This window comes from Idiotropiscis lumnitzeri, chromosome 9, assembly GCF_059441095.1.
Source record: "Idiotropiscis lumnitzeri isolate Australia: NSW breed Sydney's pygmy pipehorse chromosome 9, RoL_Ilum_1.0, whole genome shotgun sequence".
Classification (NCBI taxonomy): Eukaryota; Metazoa; Chordata; class Actinopteri; order Syngnathiformes; family Syngnathidae; genus Idiotropiscis; species Idiotropiscis lumnitzeri.
This window is the reverse complement of record NC_142399.1, coordinates 3,158,038-3,179,053: the sequence shown is the minus strand read 5'-3', so window position 1 is coordinate 3,179,053 and position 21,016 is coordinate 3,158,038. Positions and strand designations below refer to the sequence as shown.

At 40.9% G+C, this 21,016-nt stretch overlaps 1 protein-coding gene across 2 annotated transcripts; it reads left to right on the top strand.

Moving 5' to 3' along the window:
* The first annotated feature begins 594 nt into the window (after nt 1–594).
* Nucleotides 595–20,549, top strand: mlip (muscular LMNA-interacting protein). 2 transcript variants are annotated; one of them, XM_088305081.1, is made up of 12 exons: nt 595–635; nt 6,450–6,563; nt 10,698–10,826; nt 11,103–12,557; nt 14,402–14,473; nt 14,691–14,759; nt 14,850–14,933; nt 15,020–15,061; nt 15,966–16,004; nt 16,935–16,997; nt 17,116–17,244; nt 19,285–20,549. In XM_088305081.1, exons 1-12 carry the CDS (start codon nt 618–620, stop codon nt 19,489–19,491), a joined length of 2,421 nt encoding a protein of 806 aa, XP_088161207.1. In that variant the 5' UTR covers nt 595–617; the 3' UTR covers nt 19,492–20,549. The 2 variants fall into 2 exon arrangements, with proteins under 2 accessions (XP_088161207.1, XP_088161208.1); XM_088305082.1 differs by lacking the exon at nt 595–635 and adding an exon at nt 2,884–3,016.
* The last annotated feature ends 467 nt before the right edge of the window (nt 20,550–21,016 follow it).

Here is a 21,016-nt window from a genome sequence, read left to right as displayed (position 1 = left end):
TAATTAACTGCTAATATTGATCAGCCGGACCCGTTCCTGTTCAGCGCCATTGTTGGGTTTACCATTGTCATCACAATTTTCTCCGTCTTCATCTTAATCTCTCTAATCTCGTTGCACTCTTGAGTACAATGACAATAAAGGGATTTCTAATTCTAATTCTAATTCTTAATGGAAAATTAAAAACGTAATCATTTTCTGTAGTCCTGTGTGACACGCATGATAATAGTTTGAAGACGTAAGAGGCACAATTTTTTTTTTTTATATACTTGAACTCCAATTGCACCACATTTGGCATTTTAGACTTTCCCCTGTAAAAAAAATAAAATAAAAAATAAAAAATAAAGAAGACACTAAAACTAAAACCGACATGAGTACAAAGACGAAATTCTTTCAAGCGCGCTTTGTTGTTTGCAGCCTCCAGCGTGAACCTTGTTGACGGTGCACTCGAGTCTTGCCTGCTGTCTGCCAGCTATTTGTGTCTAATAAGTGCCTATAAAAGGGAGTCGGCGTGACGACACGGCCCACATCAAACTCCAAGCGGCGAGGCCAAGAAGTCAAGTTATGTGAGGCCTGACAACAAGCAGAACCATTGGCTTGGGAGGACGTCTGAGGCAGAGATGAGGCGCTGCAATAAGGTAGGAGGCTTCGCTCTGAGTATGCGGATATGTTTCACTCTTGAAAATGTCCACGAAATCAAGTTGGATCATTTATGTGATATGTTCATAAGTCAAACCTTGACACAGCAGAATGTGGGAGAAGCATTTTTTTCACTAGTCTTTTAAAAAGAAATTGAGTTAGTTAATAGTTAATGTTTTATCTTTAAAAAAAAATCTGTTCAATATTCGAGCCTGTGTATTAATAGTAGTAGCTAGTGATGGGAAAATGAAGCTTCAAATTTGCTTCATGAACCAGTTTGAACCAGTATTTTGGAGTCCTCTAGATGGCACTGTTGGTTTCAATAAAGGGTTTAAAATATGGCAAGTCAGTGTGCGTTCAGCCCGATGTTGAACAGAGAGCGCCACCTACAGGAGTCCAAAAATACTACAAGTGGTTCATGAAGCAAATTTGAAGCTTCATTTACCCATCACTAGAGTGGCACCTATTTTTTTCAGCATCCTCCTTTGTGGGCCACTGAAAAATGGAAGGCAGGTCGCAAATGGACCTCGGGGGCAACAACAGTTCATCATACAGCGCCAAATGTTCAGCAAAGTCATTTTCAAAATCTTAAAAAAAAACAAACAAACGTGAACATCTCACCCTAATAGCTGCCTCGGTTTTCTTCCGAGGTAGCAATTAACTCTAATGACCTCAATTGATTGACACTTGTTCACACGCGGACATTTCAACTCCTGAGCCTGTTTCAACTCAGTTGTTCACCAAACCAGCAGCACCTACTGAAGAACGTAATCAGTGTCAGCTCGATTTTAGTGAGTCCATTGTGCAGTGTGAAAGATAATTTGACGTGATCCGACCCTCACCGAATGTCGTGGTGAGCTAGCTTGTTGTCGTGCCGTCGAGAGTATTACCAGTCTGTAGCCGCTCTGTTATCAGAGCAGCTGGCGCTGAGCTATATTTGCACGTCCTATCGACTGTGGAGGGAGGGCTTGTCTCGGCCTGAAATTAAAGTCCTTACTCAGACACACCCAACAGTTTACGCTATTACACGCACAACACAAACCACAGCAGGAGCTGACGTGAGCATCTGATGATTAAAGGTTTACTCCAGGGAGAAGCTTAAAATGAACATTACTCATCGAGATGGAACAAAGGTGTATTAAGGGCGCATTGAAAAACAAGTAGAAGAAAATGGGAATTAGGTGAATAAGATACGACGTGATTTGGAAAAGTCATGCTGTTATGGTTGTTATTTTTTTTCTTTTAATATTATAACTTCATTCTCATCTTGGAGAATTTTTGCATCATAATATTACCACTACCACCGGTAAAATTAAGACTTCATTCTGATATTTTTTTTTCCTTTGTATTATTACAGCAATATTCTTAGAAAAGATTTGGGCTTTCTTGTAATATTGCTTTTTATCATATATATTTTTTTGTAAATTAATTAACATTTTTTTTTTTACTTTTCTGCTTGGAATAGAATTAATCAGAATTGGTTTGGTAATTGTGAAAAAGAAATAAAATGAAAGAAAAATGACCTATTGGTGAGTCAATAAAGATAATCGAGGTATAACCAAATTTAAAAAGGCTTGTGCATGAAAAATTTTCTTGATTTACAATTTTAAGAATTTTATTGCCGCATTTTCCAGACAATAAGCCGCTACTTTTTTCCCTCGATTTTGAACCATGCGGCTAATACAACGGTGCAGCTATTCTGTGGATTTTTATTTCACCAGTAGGGGCGCTCTAGAGTTCAGAAAATAAGCTAAATATTTTTTTTCTCTTGAGTCTCTTCTGCTTTAATTAGCAAAGTTGTTGTCCTGTTAAAAGGCAACTCATTTTTAGAAAACTGTGTCTTATATTCTGGTGCGGCTTGTATTATTATTTATTTATTTTTATTTATTTATTTATTTATTTTGGGGGGAGGAATGGTTGCTGCGGCTTATATGTGGGCACACCTTATAGTCCGGAAAATCCGGCAATTAGAAAAATCCTGTGTAAATAACCCACCAGAAGTTACCTCGTTTATATATTTTCAAAATGCTTTTTTTTTTTTTTTTTTTACAAGACAGCCTATCCACAATTTTTTGTGAGAACCTTGAAAAAAACCCCACCCCAAATATTTGTGGACCCTTTCCAAGTGTCCCTTCAAAGCGCCTCATGAAGGGTGGTCTACTTCAGGAAATGATGGCAGCTTTGTGTATTTAGTCTGTGGTGCAGGCGGGCCTGACATGCCACCCAAAAAAAATAGCCGAGGGACTTGTGGCGCGCACCCGTCGAGGCAACACACAGCACGGGGGGCGCCGGCGTCCGGAGGGACATCTGATCTACGACGACGGCATGACCTCTGCCACACTCGGCACTTTGAAACATTCAAGGGGGCTCTGCTGCACATGTAGGAAATACTTAAGTCTTTCGGAGTATCCACTTTCTCTGCTTTGACTACGGAGAAGTCGGGACATATCGAGACGATTTTAAGATGCTGTTCTATTTTTTGACTTGGTGATCTTTATTGACAGCATTCTCTGGTCATCTCGTTGAATATTTCTGTCCTACGGAATACCGCGAGTTGTCTGTGTGACGTTTGATGTCATTCCCGACTGCGATAACGCAAATCATTCCGATATGAGCCTCGACGTCCAGAAATCTCTGTTGCTCTGCCATGCAAATCTATTTTTAAAAACTCATATTGGGAAAGATGACCTGAAAATAAATACGCAGCAATTTGACCTTTTGCAACAACAACCCTTTTTGGAATTCATTCCCGATGTTCCGAATGTGTTCCCCGTCTTTGGCGTGATCATTTGACGGGGAAATAAAAACCAGTCAAAAAAGGATCTTCTCCGACATAATTGATGGTTGTTGTCGTAGAGCGTGTGTGTTTTGCTGCAGGTCGCTGCACGCCGTGGATTGAAAAGGTGGAGTGGTGATGATTTTTTTTTTTAAATTGTAGACCTCTGATGGCAGAGCGCGAGCTCCCCAGAGATGCTTTGCCGGTTGAAAGAGAATTGAAACACATCTTGTATTATTGTATTTGTCAGATCAAACCTGCGCGTATTCCAAAGCTATGTGTGATGTGGAGCGACTTTCATGTTTGGACTTTGAGTGAAATGTTGCAAGTGTTGCCCCTCTCTTGACGTATAACGATATATAACACTTTAAGCAAAAATATTTAACAAGTGTTCTACAAAAAAAAAAAAAAAGCTTGGTGTTGCCGTTTGGATTGACGTTCGCATCAGCGCTTCATCATTGTTCAAAGTTGTGCGCGGGAAAGAAAAAGTGAACCAAATTCAACAGACAATGACCGTCTCGTGACATCACACCGAAACAGACATTATTTATTAGCTTGACTTCTTTTCAATTTTTCTTTTATTTATCCCCCCTGCGGCTCCAAGTTAGTTAGCTTTTGAATATTCACCAGAAGCCTTCTAAAAACTACTCAATTATTCATGAATTTTGGGGGAAAGAATTAATTTGCATTTGCAAGAGTTGAGCTCTCTGTGGGAAGCACTTACACAAATCCAAAAAGAAGAATTTGAACTAATAGGTCACAATTCATCTTCAAAACACAGCATGTCTCCTTTTGAGGAGGACTTTGACCACGTTGTCTGACTGGAATAAATCACGTTCATATTTTGAGAGCAGGGCTGCCATCCGGGATTTAGCCCTGCGGAAAAAAATAAAAAATCATTTTAGAAGTCACCCCGTCATTGCTGTGTTAAAATATGATACCAGTAATATACGCTGTCAGTGATGGGAAAATGAAGCTTCAAATTTGCTTCATGAACCAGTTTTTGTATTTTGGAGTCCTCTCGGTGGCACTGTTGGTTTGAATAAAGGCTTTCAAATATGGCAAGTCAGTGTGCGATGATCATGACCATGCGGGAAGTCAACCACGAAAAGACACTTTTATCTCAGAACACAAGTTTAGCCGTTTTTATTGTTAATATGGTGTTTAAATAATAAATGAATGTGTGATTTATACAGAAAGTGGACCTCTCCTTTGCGGTGTGGCGCGCTCGTACTAAGATCCAAGTACAAATGTTGTTTTAAAGAAAATCTACTCTCTACATTTGACCTGCAAAAAAAATATTTCTTCAGAAAAAAGTAGTACACTTGACTGATCAAATGGACGTTAATATGTTAATTCTAACAGTATCTACATCAGTGAGGAGTTACGTGTGATGCATTTTGAAATAGTTTTCCAATCTGGTTGTATCGTGACAATAAAGGACGTTCTCATTCTCATTGGTGATTAATGAAGCAACTTACAGGCCACTTATCTTCGGCTGACCTAACAGCACTTAAGGGGAAATACATCACTTTGTTCAAGATTTGCGAAATGTTTTTTTTTTTCATAATAATGGGTGTCATTAATGCTTGATTCTGTGACCAAGCGAGGACATTTCATCTCTTTGAATTGACAAGAAGAGTCTTGAGGACTTGTAGGGTGTTTTTTATTTATTTTTTTTTTTAATACGAAACCAAAGTGTGAGCTAACAACATTGAGTTGTTAAGTCACGGCTAAAAATACAATATCGGCACATGTGCGCGCGCACACGCACACACACGGTGGCTCGTTGATACGATACTTTGTTCCTTGAATGGTAAATAAAATCAATAAACTTGCACTGTTTGAAAGACAAAAGGGCAAGTATATCTCGCCAACAACAGTATTTTGAAAATATATATTTTTTTTTTGTGGAAGAATAAGAGCATGTTGAAGCTTTCAAAGCTGTGACTCATGTGTGGCGGCTTTATTGAACTCGTATAGGAGCTATTTTGGGATCATTTTCTAAATTCGACAGCATCACGTTTCTGTTTGAATGTCTCATTTGTGAGATCACAGCTCACAATATTTTTTTTTACTTCATCAAAAAGGTGTTTGATGAGGTTGAGGTTACGTTTCCCTTTAAATTCAGGGGGGCGTGGCGCACGTCGTCTTTCGTATAGCGGAAGAGGAAATCGACTAGCTGGAGTCCGTGCGGAAGATCAAAGCCCTCAAAGAACGTTTACAAGTACCACCTTGAAAGGGGTCACTCGTGTTGTCTCAATAACTTTATGGACTGTAACTTTTGGTGATCTGCTTACGAGAGGCTTTCCAATAATTCCACTAAATCTCGCATGCCTCGGAAGTAATAATTGAGCGAACTGCAACTTAAGTAACGTGCTTGAATGACCTGAGCTCTATGACGATGACTAATTCTTTCATGACTGTTTGAAAGGCAGACCGGCGCTGTAATTATTTTTATGAAACGCTGACAATGTTATGACATGAAATTCGTCATTCAGATGCCGGGACTCATAAAAGTCCAAGATTTACAGTGAGATGACGTAACAGCCATTCAAATTGGGTAGTAGCAAAACTCTGTTCATATTATTACATATTATTACATATATACACACCGCGTAAGTATAAAATAAGCCCAAAAAATGGTTGCAAATCCAACACACCAACAATTGTTAACCAAAGCATTCTACAAAATTCGCACATGTTGACTCGTTCAAAGAATACTGTAACTCATTAAGCCTTAAAACAATTAACTCCAGTGTGCTAAACTACCCACATTTTTGAAGCAGGGAGGTTAGTATTTCTTTTTGTATTTTAGACATACGTACATTCCTTTTTTTTTTTAAATTAATTATTATTGATTAAACTCTGCGAGGAACAACCACACTCAATAGACCCGTTATCATAATTAATATTGCGTCTAAATGAAAATAAATAATGAATGGAATCATTTCATCTTATTTTACAAACTGTGTGCTTGGATTTTAAATGATCTGCCCTGTATGAAGTTACGAATCAAGTCTTCTCTGTTCTTTAGGTTTTGCAAGGAGTTCCATCCAAGTCTTGTGTAATTACATTCGTTCCATCGGTCCTGAAGTTACCCGTGAAAAGCAAAATAAGTGAAGTCGCGCTGGAGACCAAACCAAATCAGGTAACGTGTCTTTATGTGGATGGTCGTAGCTTGTGTGCTGTGGGTCGTTATCATATCACAAAAACCACCATACTGGCGTTGATCTATGAATTATTAATTGACATTATTATGGCCAAATAATCTGGCTTTGTGACATGCAAAAAACGATTTGAATTACTATCACGTTATGTTCTACTGCATGTTGTATCGTTGCAATTACATCCAGAACTCTCCAAATGAACCACCCCATCCCTGAAATGAAGCCACAATTTAAAATGGCAAACACGTTGTAATTTCTGCACAATGTATAATATATTTCCTTCTGGACAATATGCTCCTCGCACACCACATTATTTATTAATGAGCTTTAACACGAAGACGAGTCTGTTTTTTTATTCACGTTCATATTAAAATGCATTGTAATGCAAAATTGAGTACGGATTGAATAATGCTGACTCCATTTTAAATGACTGTTTTCCTCTATAATCCTGACCGAAGCCCCCGAGTGCATCATGTTTAAACATGTGCAAGTAGTAATTCATCAACGGGAACCCTAATCCCGAACCACCCGAGGAATAAATTCGAATCAAATGACTCCTTCCCCGTTTGAAGATCATGCATATTTCCAGCCAGTCCCGGAAACAACAACTAAAACACTGGGATGTGTCTTGACTTATTTTTCATTCTTCCCGCAACCTCATCTCACTGTTAGTGGTTCAACTAAAGAGATAAATATAGATCAAAGTATGGCATGAAAAGCCGACACTGCAGGGTGTGTGGGGAGAGGCAGAGCAACTATTCTGAATGGGCGGACAATGCCGCTGACTCCCCAATGGGAGAAATGAAACCACCGGCGGCCATCTTACATTGCCACTAACTAAATCCGTCTAATGTGAATAGATTGATTTTTCGGTGGCATTTTCACATTTTCGGTCTCGAGGGCGGAAATTGCACCACTCACTGCAGGGCATATGGCTGTATCGGTAAGTCTGGGAGAAGCACGACATACACATTTCATTGTTAAGAATGTGATTGAAAAATTTCTATTTGAAAATATGGATGAAAATGAAAACAAATAAATAAATAAAAAATTCAGCAAAATGTAATATTTATTGCGATTGTATGCCCTGATTGGTCAATGCAAACAGTGAATTTTGTTCTTTAAAAAAAAAAAAGGAAATAACTGAAGTTGTCAATTACAGTGGCAACGTAAGATGGCTGCCCTTTAGTTTTAGCTCGTCCATTCATATTCTGTAAATGTCCGTGCTTCAAAGACAGAATGTGTTGTCGCTCTCCAATGATAGTTGTGTTTGTCACATTCTACACATTTGTTATTTAGAAGTTTTTCCATCAATATGGCTCCTTGGATAACGACTGTATCACATTCTCATCGTTCTTTTGACAAAATGCCACAAATTCACAATGCCAATCCCAAACCATTGCATTGATATTTTACGGTGAAACTAAATTACATAACCATTGCATCAATTAATTTACATTGAAATCAACACACCTCGCAGTTTAATTGCGACTTTCGACACATTTTCTTTTTTATTACCTGCATGCATCAAGCAGATTGTTTTCAATGTGAATGGAAACACAAAAGAGGGCTTAAGGGATTACGTGTGGAATGAAACCCAACTTTCTTTATCGCAGAACAGAAAATTCGCAGTCCTCCTCCATAACAAGCATTACTTTCTCGACTCGCCCTTTACCTTTGAGGCCAACATCAAACACCTATGCAAGATATACCTTCACCACCTCGGGTGTAATGTAAAAATTAACTCCACTTCCTCCCTCACTGAAACCGATTCCTGTTTTTGTGACGATTGCAAGTCACTTCACATCGGGGATCCCTCGCAAGACTCTTCAAAAGTCTTCAGTACATTCAGAAAGCCCCGCTAGCGTCCTGAAGACAACGAGGTGGGGTGATTAGATCACATCCTTTACCTTACTCACGGCTGCCTGTCTTCTGCAGGATCAGATCTAAAATTTCGCAAGGGTTCCACCAGTTCTGGGCATGAAAATGCCCCAACATACCTAAAGGAACTCAACCAATCCTGTCAAGCCAAACGGAGACTTTCAATGAAAAAACCTTAGAAATGGCCAAACAAATGCAGCTGATATCGCCTCCCAGCAATCTTGAGAGTGATGTGCTAATAGGTGCGAGTATAACACCAAATATTATCACAAACGGCGCCCCTGCAAAGCAAATTTCCTCTGATGTCCGACACCGGGCTGCCGGCTGCATACATACCTTCACAGATCTTCTCAGTGGGGTGTTGACTTCACTCACTCGCCGCTCAGCAGCGTTTACTGAGCCGACCTAAAACCGAGCTATAGTGAATATCAAAGTCAAACCCGCAGGGGGGCCAAAACTCCAAGCACCCCGTAGGCCATGGCCGATGTTCCCTCTACTTTTCCATACGTCTCAACATTTCGACAAACCTCCTGAGCATTCCTTGGACCACAGTGAGCAATATTATCAGGATAAGACTCAAGAAAAGACAAAGACGTCTGAATATGACCCTTTTCAACATACAAAATCTGATATAAAACAACCGGCCTGTGTTAATTTTCTTGCAATCTTGTGATATTGAAAGAACGGGACTGCATCAGACTTTACATTTGGTTTCCAATCGTGTACTTCGGATCAAGCCATACTGATGCACTTAGGCTCTTAAAATGGCTTTGCTTTTGGCACGCAGTCTGTCAATGTATAATTAATAAAAGCTGCCTCATCTGGGATTTATTTTCCCAAGATAAAAATGTCACACCGCCAGCCTTTCACACGCTCCATTACTGCGTGTCTAAAGAAGACAGCGCTGAAACTTGTGTCGTTGATTTAGTAAATGGAAGGTTGTCATCTTTGTGTCGTCTCATGCCATATATAGGAGCCCACTTAGCGTGAATGTTGGCATCCATGTCAGAAATGATAAATGGCACAAGCAGCAAGCGGTAGAGGCCAAAAAGAAAATCCTGGAAAAAGATGAATTCACTGGAGCATGAAAAGAATTATTTGGCACTTTTGGCGTCCAGTAATTCCACAGAATCATAAGAGGGAACATTTTATACCTCTGTCCGGATTATTTGTTTAAAATATTAAAATATTATTATAATATCGTGTCTTACATATTCATATGTTTATATTTAGTGACCGTTTTCACTCATTTATAGCAGATGAAAGCAATTTACACGGTAATAATCGCTTTATAACGTAAAAAAAAAAGTGAATAATTATTTGATGACACGATACTATTAGTGGATACTGCTCTGATTGAATCATTCCTATAATTTCCATTTATGCCTTTAACAACTTTTAACAGATCACCGAGTTTAAATGATGTAACCGCAATCATCCTCTGTCGGACGGTTGTTCGTCTCTGTGTGCCCTGCGATTGGCTGGCAACCAGTTCAGGGTGTACCCCGCCTACTGGCCAAAAATGGTATTAGCGCCCAAATCTCCCAATGTTTGTTGTTTTGGTTTGACTTTGCTCTCTGCTGAGTGCTCTCGTTTCCTAAAGTCTTGAAATGGAATCGGAAGCATGGAACGAATTTGCGATTGTCTCCAGCAGCTCAATCTAAATGAACTTTGACCTTTCGTAGACGGTCGTGAAAAAACGCTGGAGTACCAATAATAAACTGTGTGCTGTCTGCAAACAAGTGTTTACTTGACAACTTTTGAAAACACATTTTGAGGTTGAAGTTGGACGACTGGAAAGTCGGCCGGCTTCTACCAACCAAATACGAGCGAGCGCTTTGATGTTGAGGTGCCCTATGGGACGCCCTCTTTTGCACTTGACTCCTCCCCCTTCCTGTATGGATGCAGACGTGTTCGGACTTTGCAGTTGCCATGCCAACATTGACGAACATCTAAATCGATCATTTTGATTGCACACTGACAATTAAGGGATGGAAAATCTACTGGTACTTCAGAAATGCTTCAAATGGACGTTAATTTATGCGCCGCGGGGACGTCGTAGCGCCGCGTCAGCATGACGTGTGCATCCATGTGAATTATATGTGCGGGACATGTGGCGCGTTGACACGGAGCACACGCCCCCCCCCCCAAGCTCGGGGGACTTGCTGAAGTTCAACTCAGGCTTCTCTCAAGTTTCACTCTCTCAGAATTCTCGTTGGCTTTTCTCCTGTCAGAACTTTGCTGGCGCCGATGAGAAGACAAGCGGCAAGAGCATGTCGGGTGGGAAGATTTTAAAAGCAGAGATAAACTGGATCAAAGATTTACCGCAGGGTGGAGCAGGAAAGGAAACAAAGACAAACGAGGTAAGGGAGTTCCCACAATAGACGGATTTGAACATTTCTCAATTTGCGCAGTTATTAAAAGTGACAACTTTTGACAGGTTATAAAACTCAAGATGTTAATGATTTTATTGAGGACTTTCATTTTTTGATTAAGTCATTCACTGCCAGCCCACGTAAAATGAACAGAATTTTTGACGTCTAAATCCGTCAATGGCAGCGAATGAGTTTAAAAAAAAATGTTCTCAGCCCTAACTAAGAAAAACGACAATTGCCTTTTTTTTTTTTTTTTTTTGTCAGCTGCCGTCTCCACTGGCCAACGTGAGCCGCTCCCAAACCTCCACGTCACTGGGTGGCCGGTCTGAAAATACACCCCAACACAGCGACATCGTTTCCATGGAGACAACTGCGAATAAACCCTGGGGCCTTTCCCAGCAGTGGGGTTACGATTCCTCGGGCCGTGTTGAGGTCGGCTCGGGTTTCTCCACCAATAAACCTCCCGCGTTGGCTCGTCCGACGAGCCCCACATGCTCGCCCCGCGCGTTCCCCACGCCGGCTTCATCCCGAGAGTCCGTCCTCTCCGACAAGTCCTGGCCCGCCATGCCGCTTTCCTCCGCTGCCTCTCCTGCTTCTCTCAGCCGCACTGTCTCCCCGTGCTCGTCGGTGCGCTCGGGCGTTTTCTCCCCTGCTGTGGTTCAAATCAGAAAGCACGCTCTGGCTCCGGGCTCCAGTCTGGTTCACATCCCGCAATCCTGTTCCTCATCCTGCGACAGCCTGGCTTCTTCACTCTGTCCGCAGTCTCCTCCTCTTCGGCGCCGGCCTCCCCTCACCAGACTCTCCCTCCTGACGGCCATCTTGAGGAAAGGCCGTCTGCCCGTTCTGTCTGCGTCTCTCCGGAGGCCTTACACCCCCTGCTGGCCCGTTAACCCCGTCACGCTCACTTTCTGCAACGCCTGCTCGGCCGCTTACAGCGTGGCCGCCCTTCCCCTGGACTTTTCCTCTGCGCTTTCATCTTCTCCATCCTTCGATAGTCAAAGCGTTGCTCACTGGGAGCCTATTAGGTCTGTTACGGCCCCCCCGCTTGAGCGGCCTAATGAGCACAGTAGGCCTCGCGCGCCACTTAAAAGGTGCAAAGAGGAGACGCGCCCGAGAAGCGTGCCAAAGTGGGAGCAGGTTATCTCGCCGCCGCCGTTGCCAAGAGATTTATCGTCAGGATTGTGCTCGAAACTCAAACGCGTGCCACCGAACGACGAAGAAATAACACGGCGGCAGTCTTACGTGTTGAAGCCTCCCGAGTTCAACTCGACTTTTGCTCACATGTACCTCAAAGCCGATCGCAACGTTGACAAGCACGCTACACCAACGGAGAAAAGTCAGCCGCTGAATTCTTCTCTGTCGAAGCTTCGGCGGCTCTCTGAGCGACTGCGATCTCCTTCTCCCTGCACCTCCTCGTCTTCTCCGTCACATTCCCGCTCCGCCAGCGCCGCCACATCACCTCTCCCTTCGTTCGCCACGGGAAGGTGTAAATCACCGCAAGGCTTCGCCAAAGCGCCCGACCTGACGCCGTCTCACTACACGCCCGCCGCTTCTTCCGGGTGGCCCTCGCCCATCAGCTCTCCCACGCCAACGCCGTCTCCCGCCGCGCTATTTCGAGAGCTCACGCCGTCCCCTTCCTGCTCCCTGCGCTCCACGCCCTCCCCGAGGCCGGGGAGTGGAATATCAGACTGCAGTGACAGGGAAGGTAAAAAAAGAAAGGTAGCCACTCTGTTTGCCACGTGCACCTCTTGAACACGCTCAACGAAACGTGCGGTTCTTTGACTCGGCTTTCCTTCACTTGATATGCAGACGTACGCTCGCCAGTCTAAACATTCGGCACAGCTGCATAGTTGACAAAGTGATAGATGTACACGGATACAATTTTTGCTTTTACAAAGGTGATGATTGTGAATCCTTTTGAAGAGAAAAGTGTTCAAAGAAGATTTTTTATTTTTTTTAAATCACGTTTCAGAGTGCCACTAATCAGGAGATTCCGAACCAAAATTGTGTGGCTATTTTACAGTATGAGTGAGGGAACAATCATCTGAACCACACTGTAAAAAATAAAGAGCGATATTTACTTGAAAACATCTAGAAACGTTTTTTCACTCAGACATTCCAAGTAAATTTTACAAGAAGAGTTTTTGAGTGAATTTTTTGAGTTTATTGAATTTAAAAAAAAAAAAGCCACTCAAAGGAAGTTTGGCTTTACTTTTTCACATCGCTCATTTCATATACGAGGTCACTCAAAGTGATTGAGGATCGAACCGAGAACCTCCAGATTCGTAAATGGCTGCCCTGCTTCGGAGCTCTGGCTCTGCAAATTGGTGTGAGTATATTGCTGGTATCTCCAAAAGGAGGCCAAAAACTTGCTTGCTTGCTTGATTCCGACGTTTGCACCGGACACTATTAATATACTGACTGACCGTAGCAGTGGCATGACTCAGGTAGTGATGGGCAAATGAAGCTTCAAATTTGCTTCATGAACCAGTTGTAGTATTTTTGGACACCTGTAGATGGCACTCTCTGTTCAACATTGGGCTGAAAGCACACTGAATATTTAAAGCAACAGTGCCATCTAGTGGACTCAGAAATACAACAACTGGTTCACGGAGCAAATTTGAAGCTTCATTTTCCCATCACTAGGCTCAGGTGTCGCGTGGTCGTCTCCTACCGGTGAGGTTATGACGGTGTTGCGCTCCTTGGTGTATGAAAAGTGTGTATAAAAATGTAAAAGGGGGTTCAACCTTGGAGTGATTTTTCAAAATGTAATCAACTTGTAAAATGTACTCAAAAAATCTGCTTGTAAAATCTACTTAGAATTTCTGAGTGAAAAAAACTTTCCTATGATTTTTCAAGTAAATATGAGTCCCCGATTTTTTTACAGCGCAGTATGAATGTTCCAAACTTCAATCGTTTTTTTTTTGCAAGAAAAACAGACCCTGGCCACTATCATGCTTCAGTTTTCTTCTGGTGCTGAGCCGTGTTGTGGTTACGCCAAACATACGGTGCCTTTTGGATTTCCCGTTTTTTTTTTCTTCGCACGATAACACTTCTATTTTTTCATCATAGGTCATAGCCCGAATAGGAAATTGTTGAACCAAATGAATGATTCTGCCGCTCCTGCAGTTAATCAAACACCGCCACAACTCCAATAATAAGAAGCGGCTCTTCACAATAGTTCACACATCATCATCATTTTTAGTTTCATTTCCCTTCTCCTCTCCTCGATTTCTTTTTCTCTGCAAATAAAGTGGACATAATTTTCCGATCACGAAAAGCCTGCCATTTGAACAGACCTGTGTAGACTTTTGATATCCACTCAATGTTGGTTGCCCATTAAGAGCCAATTATCATTCTGTCCTCATCTCGTCATTCCCACCCGACGGCAGCCAATAGAATATTGATTGAGCACCAATCGCACTGGAGCATTTGACTGAAAGCTTTCTGATTGATATCCTGGAGCAATGACAGATAAGCTGATGAATGTCCTATGTCATGATTAAGTCCGACTGTGAATTAATTCATATTCATGCGTTTTCTCCCCACTCGGCATGCTGAAGCCTCACAGGATGAAGTCAAGCTACAAATCACTTGCCGCAATCCCGACAAACACCCTTCTCTTGGATCAGCAGGTACTTTCACTCACTGTTTTCGGATCAAAGCCTCATTATGCTGTTGACTGATCTGCCATGTGACTTCTACCGCCAAGCCACGCAGGAGATAACGATCGGATGAATGTCGAGTGCAAATGCAAATGATGCAGGAGTGACGTGTGACGTGGGAGTCGAATGTAGAATCACTCACAGATGATTACAGGCTGCAGCCATCCACTGTGCTTCATATTCACAGGTCATAGATGAGCAGGTGGAGAGCGAGAACATCATTCGTGATCGGCCTGATGAAGACACTCATGCTGAGGTTTATGAACAGCCGTCACTGAACACGCGTGCTGTGGATGGAAGATTATTGAGCTGTAACCTCATAACTCTCTTTTTGTGCGCAAATCAGATGTGCTCACCCGCTCAGCTCCGACAGCAGTCCGAGGAACTGTACGCAACCATTGACGAGATATTGGCAAATTGCGATCCACCTGTGGGTTCACTTCAATCATTTGGTCAATAGTGCGGTGTTGCCATGTTCATAACAGATTTTTAAAAATTTTTTTTGCTCCATATTAGAGCAAAACGGCGAGCAAGACGTTGAGCGACGCCAGTTTGCGGGTACAGTGAGTTCCCTTTTGTCTTTTCATACTTTGTGTAATGCCTCCAATTGTTAATCAGTTCATCGTCGCTCATGATAATTGACTCAGATTTGCATCCTGCGCAAAATGATTTCAAACGCAAACGTGTGTAGATTATAATCTTTCACATCAGAATAAGGACAAGCAGCATTTGATTTATCGGCATTATTTCAGGGGACAGAATGACGATTTTCGCTTCAACATACCTGAAGCAAAAATAAAAACCAAACAGATGGATATTGGTACTGAAGAAAAAAAACTTGAATTCATATTGAATTTTTGTTGAAATTTTATTTAAAAAATAAGATCGACCCAACTGAAATTCTCCACTAAAAAGTAAGAGGACAAAACGGATTGAAGAAATGTTTCCTCATGAAATAATGAGATAAAAGTGAATTTGAAGTGTGTAATCATCATGATGTTGATTGAAGCCATCTGTTCATTATTGATCAAAAGGGAGAAACCTTCTTGTAGTTCTCCAATGAGGAGTGCACGCATGCACAGATCCTCTTGCACAAGTCCAAGATCGCGCCGCAGACTTGCAACATTTTGTGAAAGAGGCACAGAAACCCGATGCAATTCTATTTAGCGTAAAACAAAACACCTTTATTTATATAAGCGCACTTCACAAGAGCTGGCGCTGTGACAAAGCACTTTCCATATGCTGTGATATAAATGAGAGAGAAATTAGAACACAATAACCTGATGCTCACTCATTTGTGTTTTCCTTTTGTCCTTTTCACTTGCAATCAATTTGTAGAAATAAGTGGAGCGGATTGAAACGGAGAGTTTTTTTTTTTTTAATTTTTTTTATCGGACGATTATTTCCGATTTGCCAGCAGGGGGCCGCCAGTTTCATCTTTATGTCTTTGTTGTGTTTCCAGAGCAACTCGGCCAAATCCTTGGGACGTGAAACCAAATATGTAAGTACAACTCTACTTTTTGACCCTCAATTAAAATTCGTGCATACTTCGTAAATTCTATTTGATTTTCATGCAACTAGGCCAAGAAAGAAGGCAAACAAATTTGATGTGAAATTGTCCCCAGGTCACATAAAAAAAAGATATATGACATTTCTTGAGAATAACACACACCACCTCCCTCAATTGGCCTTTTTAAGATGATTTTCATTTATACTCGAGTATTATGCGCTCCTCCAATTTGCTGGGCTCCGTGCTCCAAAACTGCAAAGCAATTGCTCGATTTGGGATTTCTCATGTTCAGAAACATATTTTTTTTTTTTTTTTTGTAAAGACATTTTTTCTTCCCTTGCCAACAGTTTTAGTTGTCAACACTCGAGCCAAAGAAATGAATAAATACGACGAGCCCCTTTTGTGCTACGGTCCTCCGGCGCTGCGAAGTTAGAAGGGTCAGACTCATCAGCAAAGTTCCTGCGCGTGGTTGACAAGAAAACCAAACTTTTTTTTTGTGTGCAAATATTATCTATTGACAAAACAGTAAATCTCATGGAAATCAGTTGAGAAATGAAAAAGTTACCTCGTAATTTCCGTGTCCATGCACTGCCTTTGATGGTAACGTCGACCTCATGTCAACATGAAAGCCCCCCCAAGGCACTTAGTATGCTGCTTACTGCGCGGCTATTCTATTCTTCGTACTTGATGTCAAAATGACAAAGCGGGTAAAGAGAACCGCATGTGCGCCGAGGTCCACCTAAAGTTCTAAAGATGGCTTTGTGGCGAAAAAGACTTTTGAAATGCGAACCTTTTTGCTTGTTGCATTTCCAGTTTCCAAGCAACAAACATTTCCAATAAGTCAAAAGTAGGATGTTTCATGTTCTCTTTTTTCGAAACGTATATATTGTCCGGCATTTTTCTTTTTTTTTTTTCCATCAGGCATCTTTAAGCAGAGTGACTCCATCTGCAAGTGTCGAAAGAAGGCTGATGGACGCTAAAAAGGTCAAAAGCATTCAAGGGTTACTTTGTCTTATCAATTGCACTCCACCCCGCCCCTCCTTCTTTGAAAATGAAATTAGAGAATGAAATTGTCTCTTATCATATTTGCTGATTTGTTCAGACGACGCCTGGGGTTGTGCGCTCGATGATGACCCTTCCGATTTTATCAAAGCAAGATGGAGAAGGCTTTCATCTCTTGAGAGAAAGCGATGCCCATCGCGGCTTAAAGGGCAACGCCAATGCATACAAGGTACATACAGATACGTTCTTACGCGCCGTAAAGTGGAGCCAACTGGAAATGAAATCCAAGACAAAAAGAAAGCAAAGTTAAAAAAAAGTTAATAAAAAAAAAATAAAATAAAATAAGATAAAAAATAATAAAATAAAATAAAATAATAATAATAATCTGAATGCTTTTAATTCATCAAATACACAAATGTAAAATGAGCCAAAAAGTCCACTCCAACACCATCAAACTCTTCTGAACGGTTAACGCAGGAGCTCCCAAATGACGCCACTCGCAAAGATGTGCAAAACTAATGACAAGTGCTTCTGCGAACGCCACTTCATTCTCCGCCGTCAGAATTGACCACCATTCTATAGCGGCTTCGATCATCTCAACTCAGCAACCTACGCACATAAAGACGCTCTTCCACCTCCGGTCAAGAACGGAATCCTCCGAGGACAGAGCTCTCATGTGTTCACACATGATCTGACAAACACGAAAGCGAGCAGCCTCTTTCAGGTTGCCAAGTGTTTCGGAAGAGTACAAGCGCTGTGAGATGGCGATGTCGCCAAGCGACGGAAGACCTCGGCTTCTCTCACGCAACGATTTTTTTCATGTAACTAAACTGTTTACGGGATACGGATGTGCGGAAAAAGGTTTTCAATTTACTTGAACTTGAAATGACATTTTAAAGGGTAACATCTAACACCACATTTTCATCTTGAATCCTGCCACCCAGGATCCAAGTCATGTAAAAATAAATTAACTATCACCTCTCTTAGCATTTCAAGTCACTTCACGCGCTTTCACGTAACTAAATGTTTACGGATTTAAAATCAATTATTCTGAGGCTGTTCAAAAAAAAAAAAAAAAGGTGTGATCAAAGTACAAACTCAGTCGTGCTTGAGTAATCTGCGCATTCTAACGAATTCCAATTGGGCCGGACCAAAAATGTCACTTTTAGGGCCGTTCCAAGCATTCAGGAAAAAAAAAAAAAGTTTGGCTGACTTTTGATGAACTTTATTGATTAAAACAGAACCGACTCAAGAGAAAAAAATGTAGATTTATTTAGCATATTTTCTACTGGCGAAAGAAAAATCCACAGAAAAGCCGCATCGTTGTATTAGCCGCGTGGTTTAAAATCGAGGACAAAAGTAGCGGTTTATAATCCGGAAAAAACAAAAAAAACACAAAGCAGCATCTTGCTTGAGTCGTCTCACACTGCATTGTTCAAGTTGGTGTGCAACATCAGCACAACAACACCCCCAAATCTTCTTCAACTGCGAACTTGATTAAAGGAAAAATCTTTAATTTCGACAACAGTATGGACATGCCGCCGCCACAAATCTTGAGGAAACAAAATGGCGCCAAATGAGGAAGAAACACTCGATTTGTTCTCCAATTTTTTTTTTTTCCTAAACTTTGAATTGGTTAATAATGTGTCGAAATAACCGACAATGTGGGAAGTTGGAACAGATCAACCGTATCAATTTTGGTGATATTAAAAATGTTGCTGGTCAGCGGTGATATTGTTTATTACATTGAGAAGTTTTCAAAAATAATTTTATGCATAATAGTAAAAAATAACTACTGACATAATATAATAATATAAATAACAAAATAATAATAATAATAATAATAATAATAATATAAATATTGGGTAATCAATATTAATCAATATTTGCTTTGCTGTATGTTATTGCAGCCTTATTTCAAGCAAAGGGAGAAAGTAAAAAATCAAATCAAATGATTAATTCCACACTTCCATAATTTTTGCATCGTCCTGGAAACTAACAAAACACAACCTCTCACACTGCGCTTTTCCTCCTACGACGATACAGACTTGATTTACCATTCGATCCTGGAAGACACAAATCAGGGAAAAAAAAATATCTGGCAATTTAACAGTGGGGCAAACCACTTTAAACGTCAAATCCAAATAGAAAGGAACTTCACTGAAAGACTCCAGAGACCGTAATCTGATTGATGAGACATTCCCCCTCCCTGCAGTCAATTCAAACACGGACCCTAATTGCACAGCATTTGTGTCCCTTTTTATTTCAGGCGCAAAGTGTGGGCCTTGAAGACACAGCGGGAAATGGTCACAGAGGCAGAAAAAGCCAAGCGCTGCAAGGAGAGAGGACATCTGAAAGAAGAAGTCAATTTGCCGTGCGTGAATTGCAGATCATTGAGCCCGAAGGCCGGATCAGTCATTTTGAGGACGATGCCTCCGCCTCGCTCTGCCCAGAAGCCGTTAAAAGTCACATTTAAGTCAAGAACATCAAACAATGAAACATTCATGACATGAATTTGAATAGAAGACGAGAAAATATTTTCACCGAGCTGTGCGCAGCTAACAAACATTCGAAAATAATATTTCAGCGAGAGTTTGAGAAAACCAGTTTGACAAAATGTCTTTCATTGTGCCAGTGGCTTGGCACGATATGTCAGCGCAAAAGGGCAAGGCAAGCAGTGGGGCATAAATCAGCTTCGTTTTTTGTCTCTCAGTTGAGAATAGTGCAAGATGTTTCAATAATTTACATGTCGACTTCTACACTTGTTATCGGTAGCTAATGATTAGGGTTCGTTCGTAATGTCACAAAAAATTAGACGTCTTCTGTTGCCTGGGGTGTCGCTTAGAAAGAAAAGCTTTGATTTTTTTTTTTATGTGATGTGACATAATAAAGACATAATTGAGGTTTAGAAAAGCATGGAAGTACTGCTCAGTAGTGATGGAAAATGAAGCTTCAAATCTGCTTCATGAACCAGTTGTGGTATTTTTGGACTCCACTAGATGGCACTCTCTGTTCAACATTGTCATTTTTAAAGCCTTTATTTCAACCAACAGTGCCACCTACAGGACTAAAAAATACAACAACTGGTTAATGAAGCAAATTTGTAGCTTCATTTTCTCATCACTAGTCGTTACCTAACAAATGATCTCAGACTGAACCAACAAGCAGGTCCCACGAGCTTCAAGATGTGCTAAATCAACAATTAAATCATTTTCATTCCACAAATTTCCCATTCCGACTCCAACATTATGTGGAAGGCCACGCAAAATGTATTCACATGCACGAGATTCTGGGAGAAGAGGCATTCTTGAAGCGCTCGCAGCAACTTGGTGAAGTTGCCAAATTTTTTTAATTAATTTTTTTTTAATGCAAGACACGGCACATGGCAATGCCAGTGTTTTCAAATGGGCAATGTTCGTACATTTCAAAACGCCAAAGGCAGAACCTGACGACAGTGTGGTTTTAATTAGAAAGAAAAATTCCACAGTAAAGCGGAAAATATTTGAACGACGAAGAACCTCTCTTGTAGGTGAACTTTTTTTTTTTTTTTTTTACCTCCACTTAGTTAATATGTTTTAATACCAATAAAGACTGTGGCTGTATTGCACTGTCAAGCTAATGTTTGATTCACAAGTTATGTTTCTTCCATCCAATATATACACACGAGACTTTAATGCTAGCTTGATTCTTACTACTGCGACGATGACAGAGTAAACAATAAGCACTCACACACGCACACACACACACGTTAATATATGATTAATAACACAGGCGTAAAACTGCAATTTTAAAAAAGGCCTACTTTATGTGATTCCATACATTTTTTGGGCACAGGAGACTCACAAAATGAGGAAAAAATGAGGAGTTATGTTTACTTAACCTACTTTGTTCATTCAGAAATCCTAAGTAAATTTTACAAGGGTTTTTGAGCAAATTTTACTAGTTTACTAAATATAAAAAACAAAAGTCACTCAAGGGAAGGCAGTTTTTTTGTTTTTTTT

Coding starts and splice junctions, on each gene's coding strand:
- mlip (XM_088305081.1), top strand. Junction 6,564..10,697: donor TGGAGACCAAACCAAATCAG/GTAACGTGTCTT, acceptor TTCTCCTGTCAG/AACTTTGCTGGCGCCGATGA. Junction 14,474..14,690: donor CCCTTCTCTTGGATCAGCAG/GTACTTTCACTC, acceptor TCATATTCACAG/GTCATAGATGAGCAGGTGGA.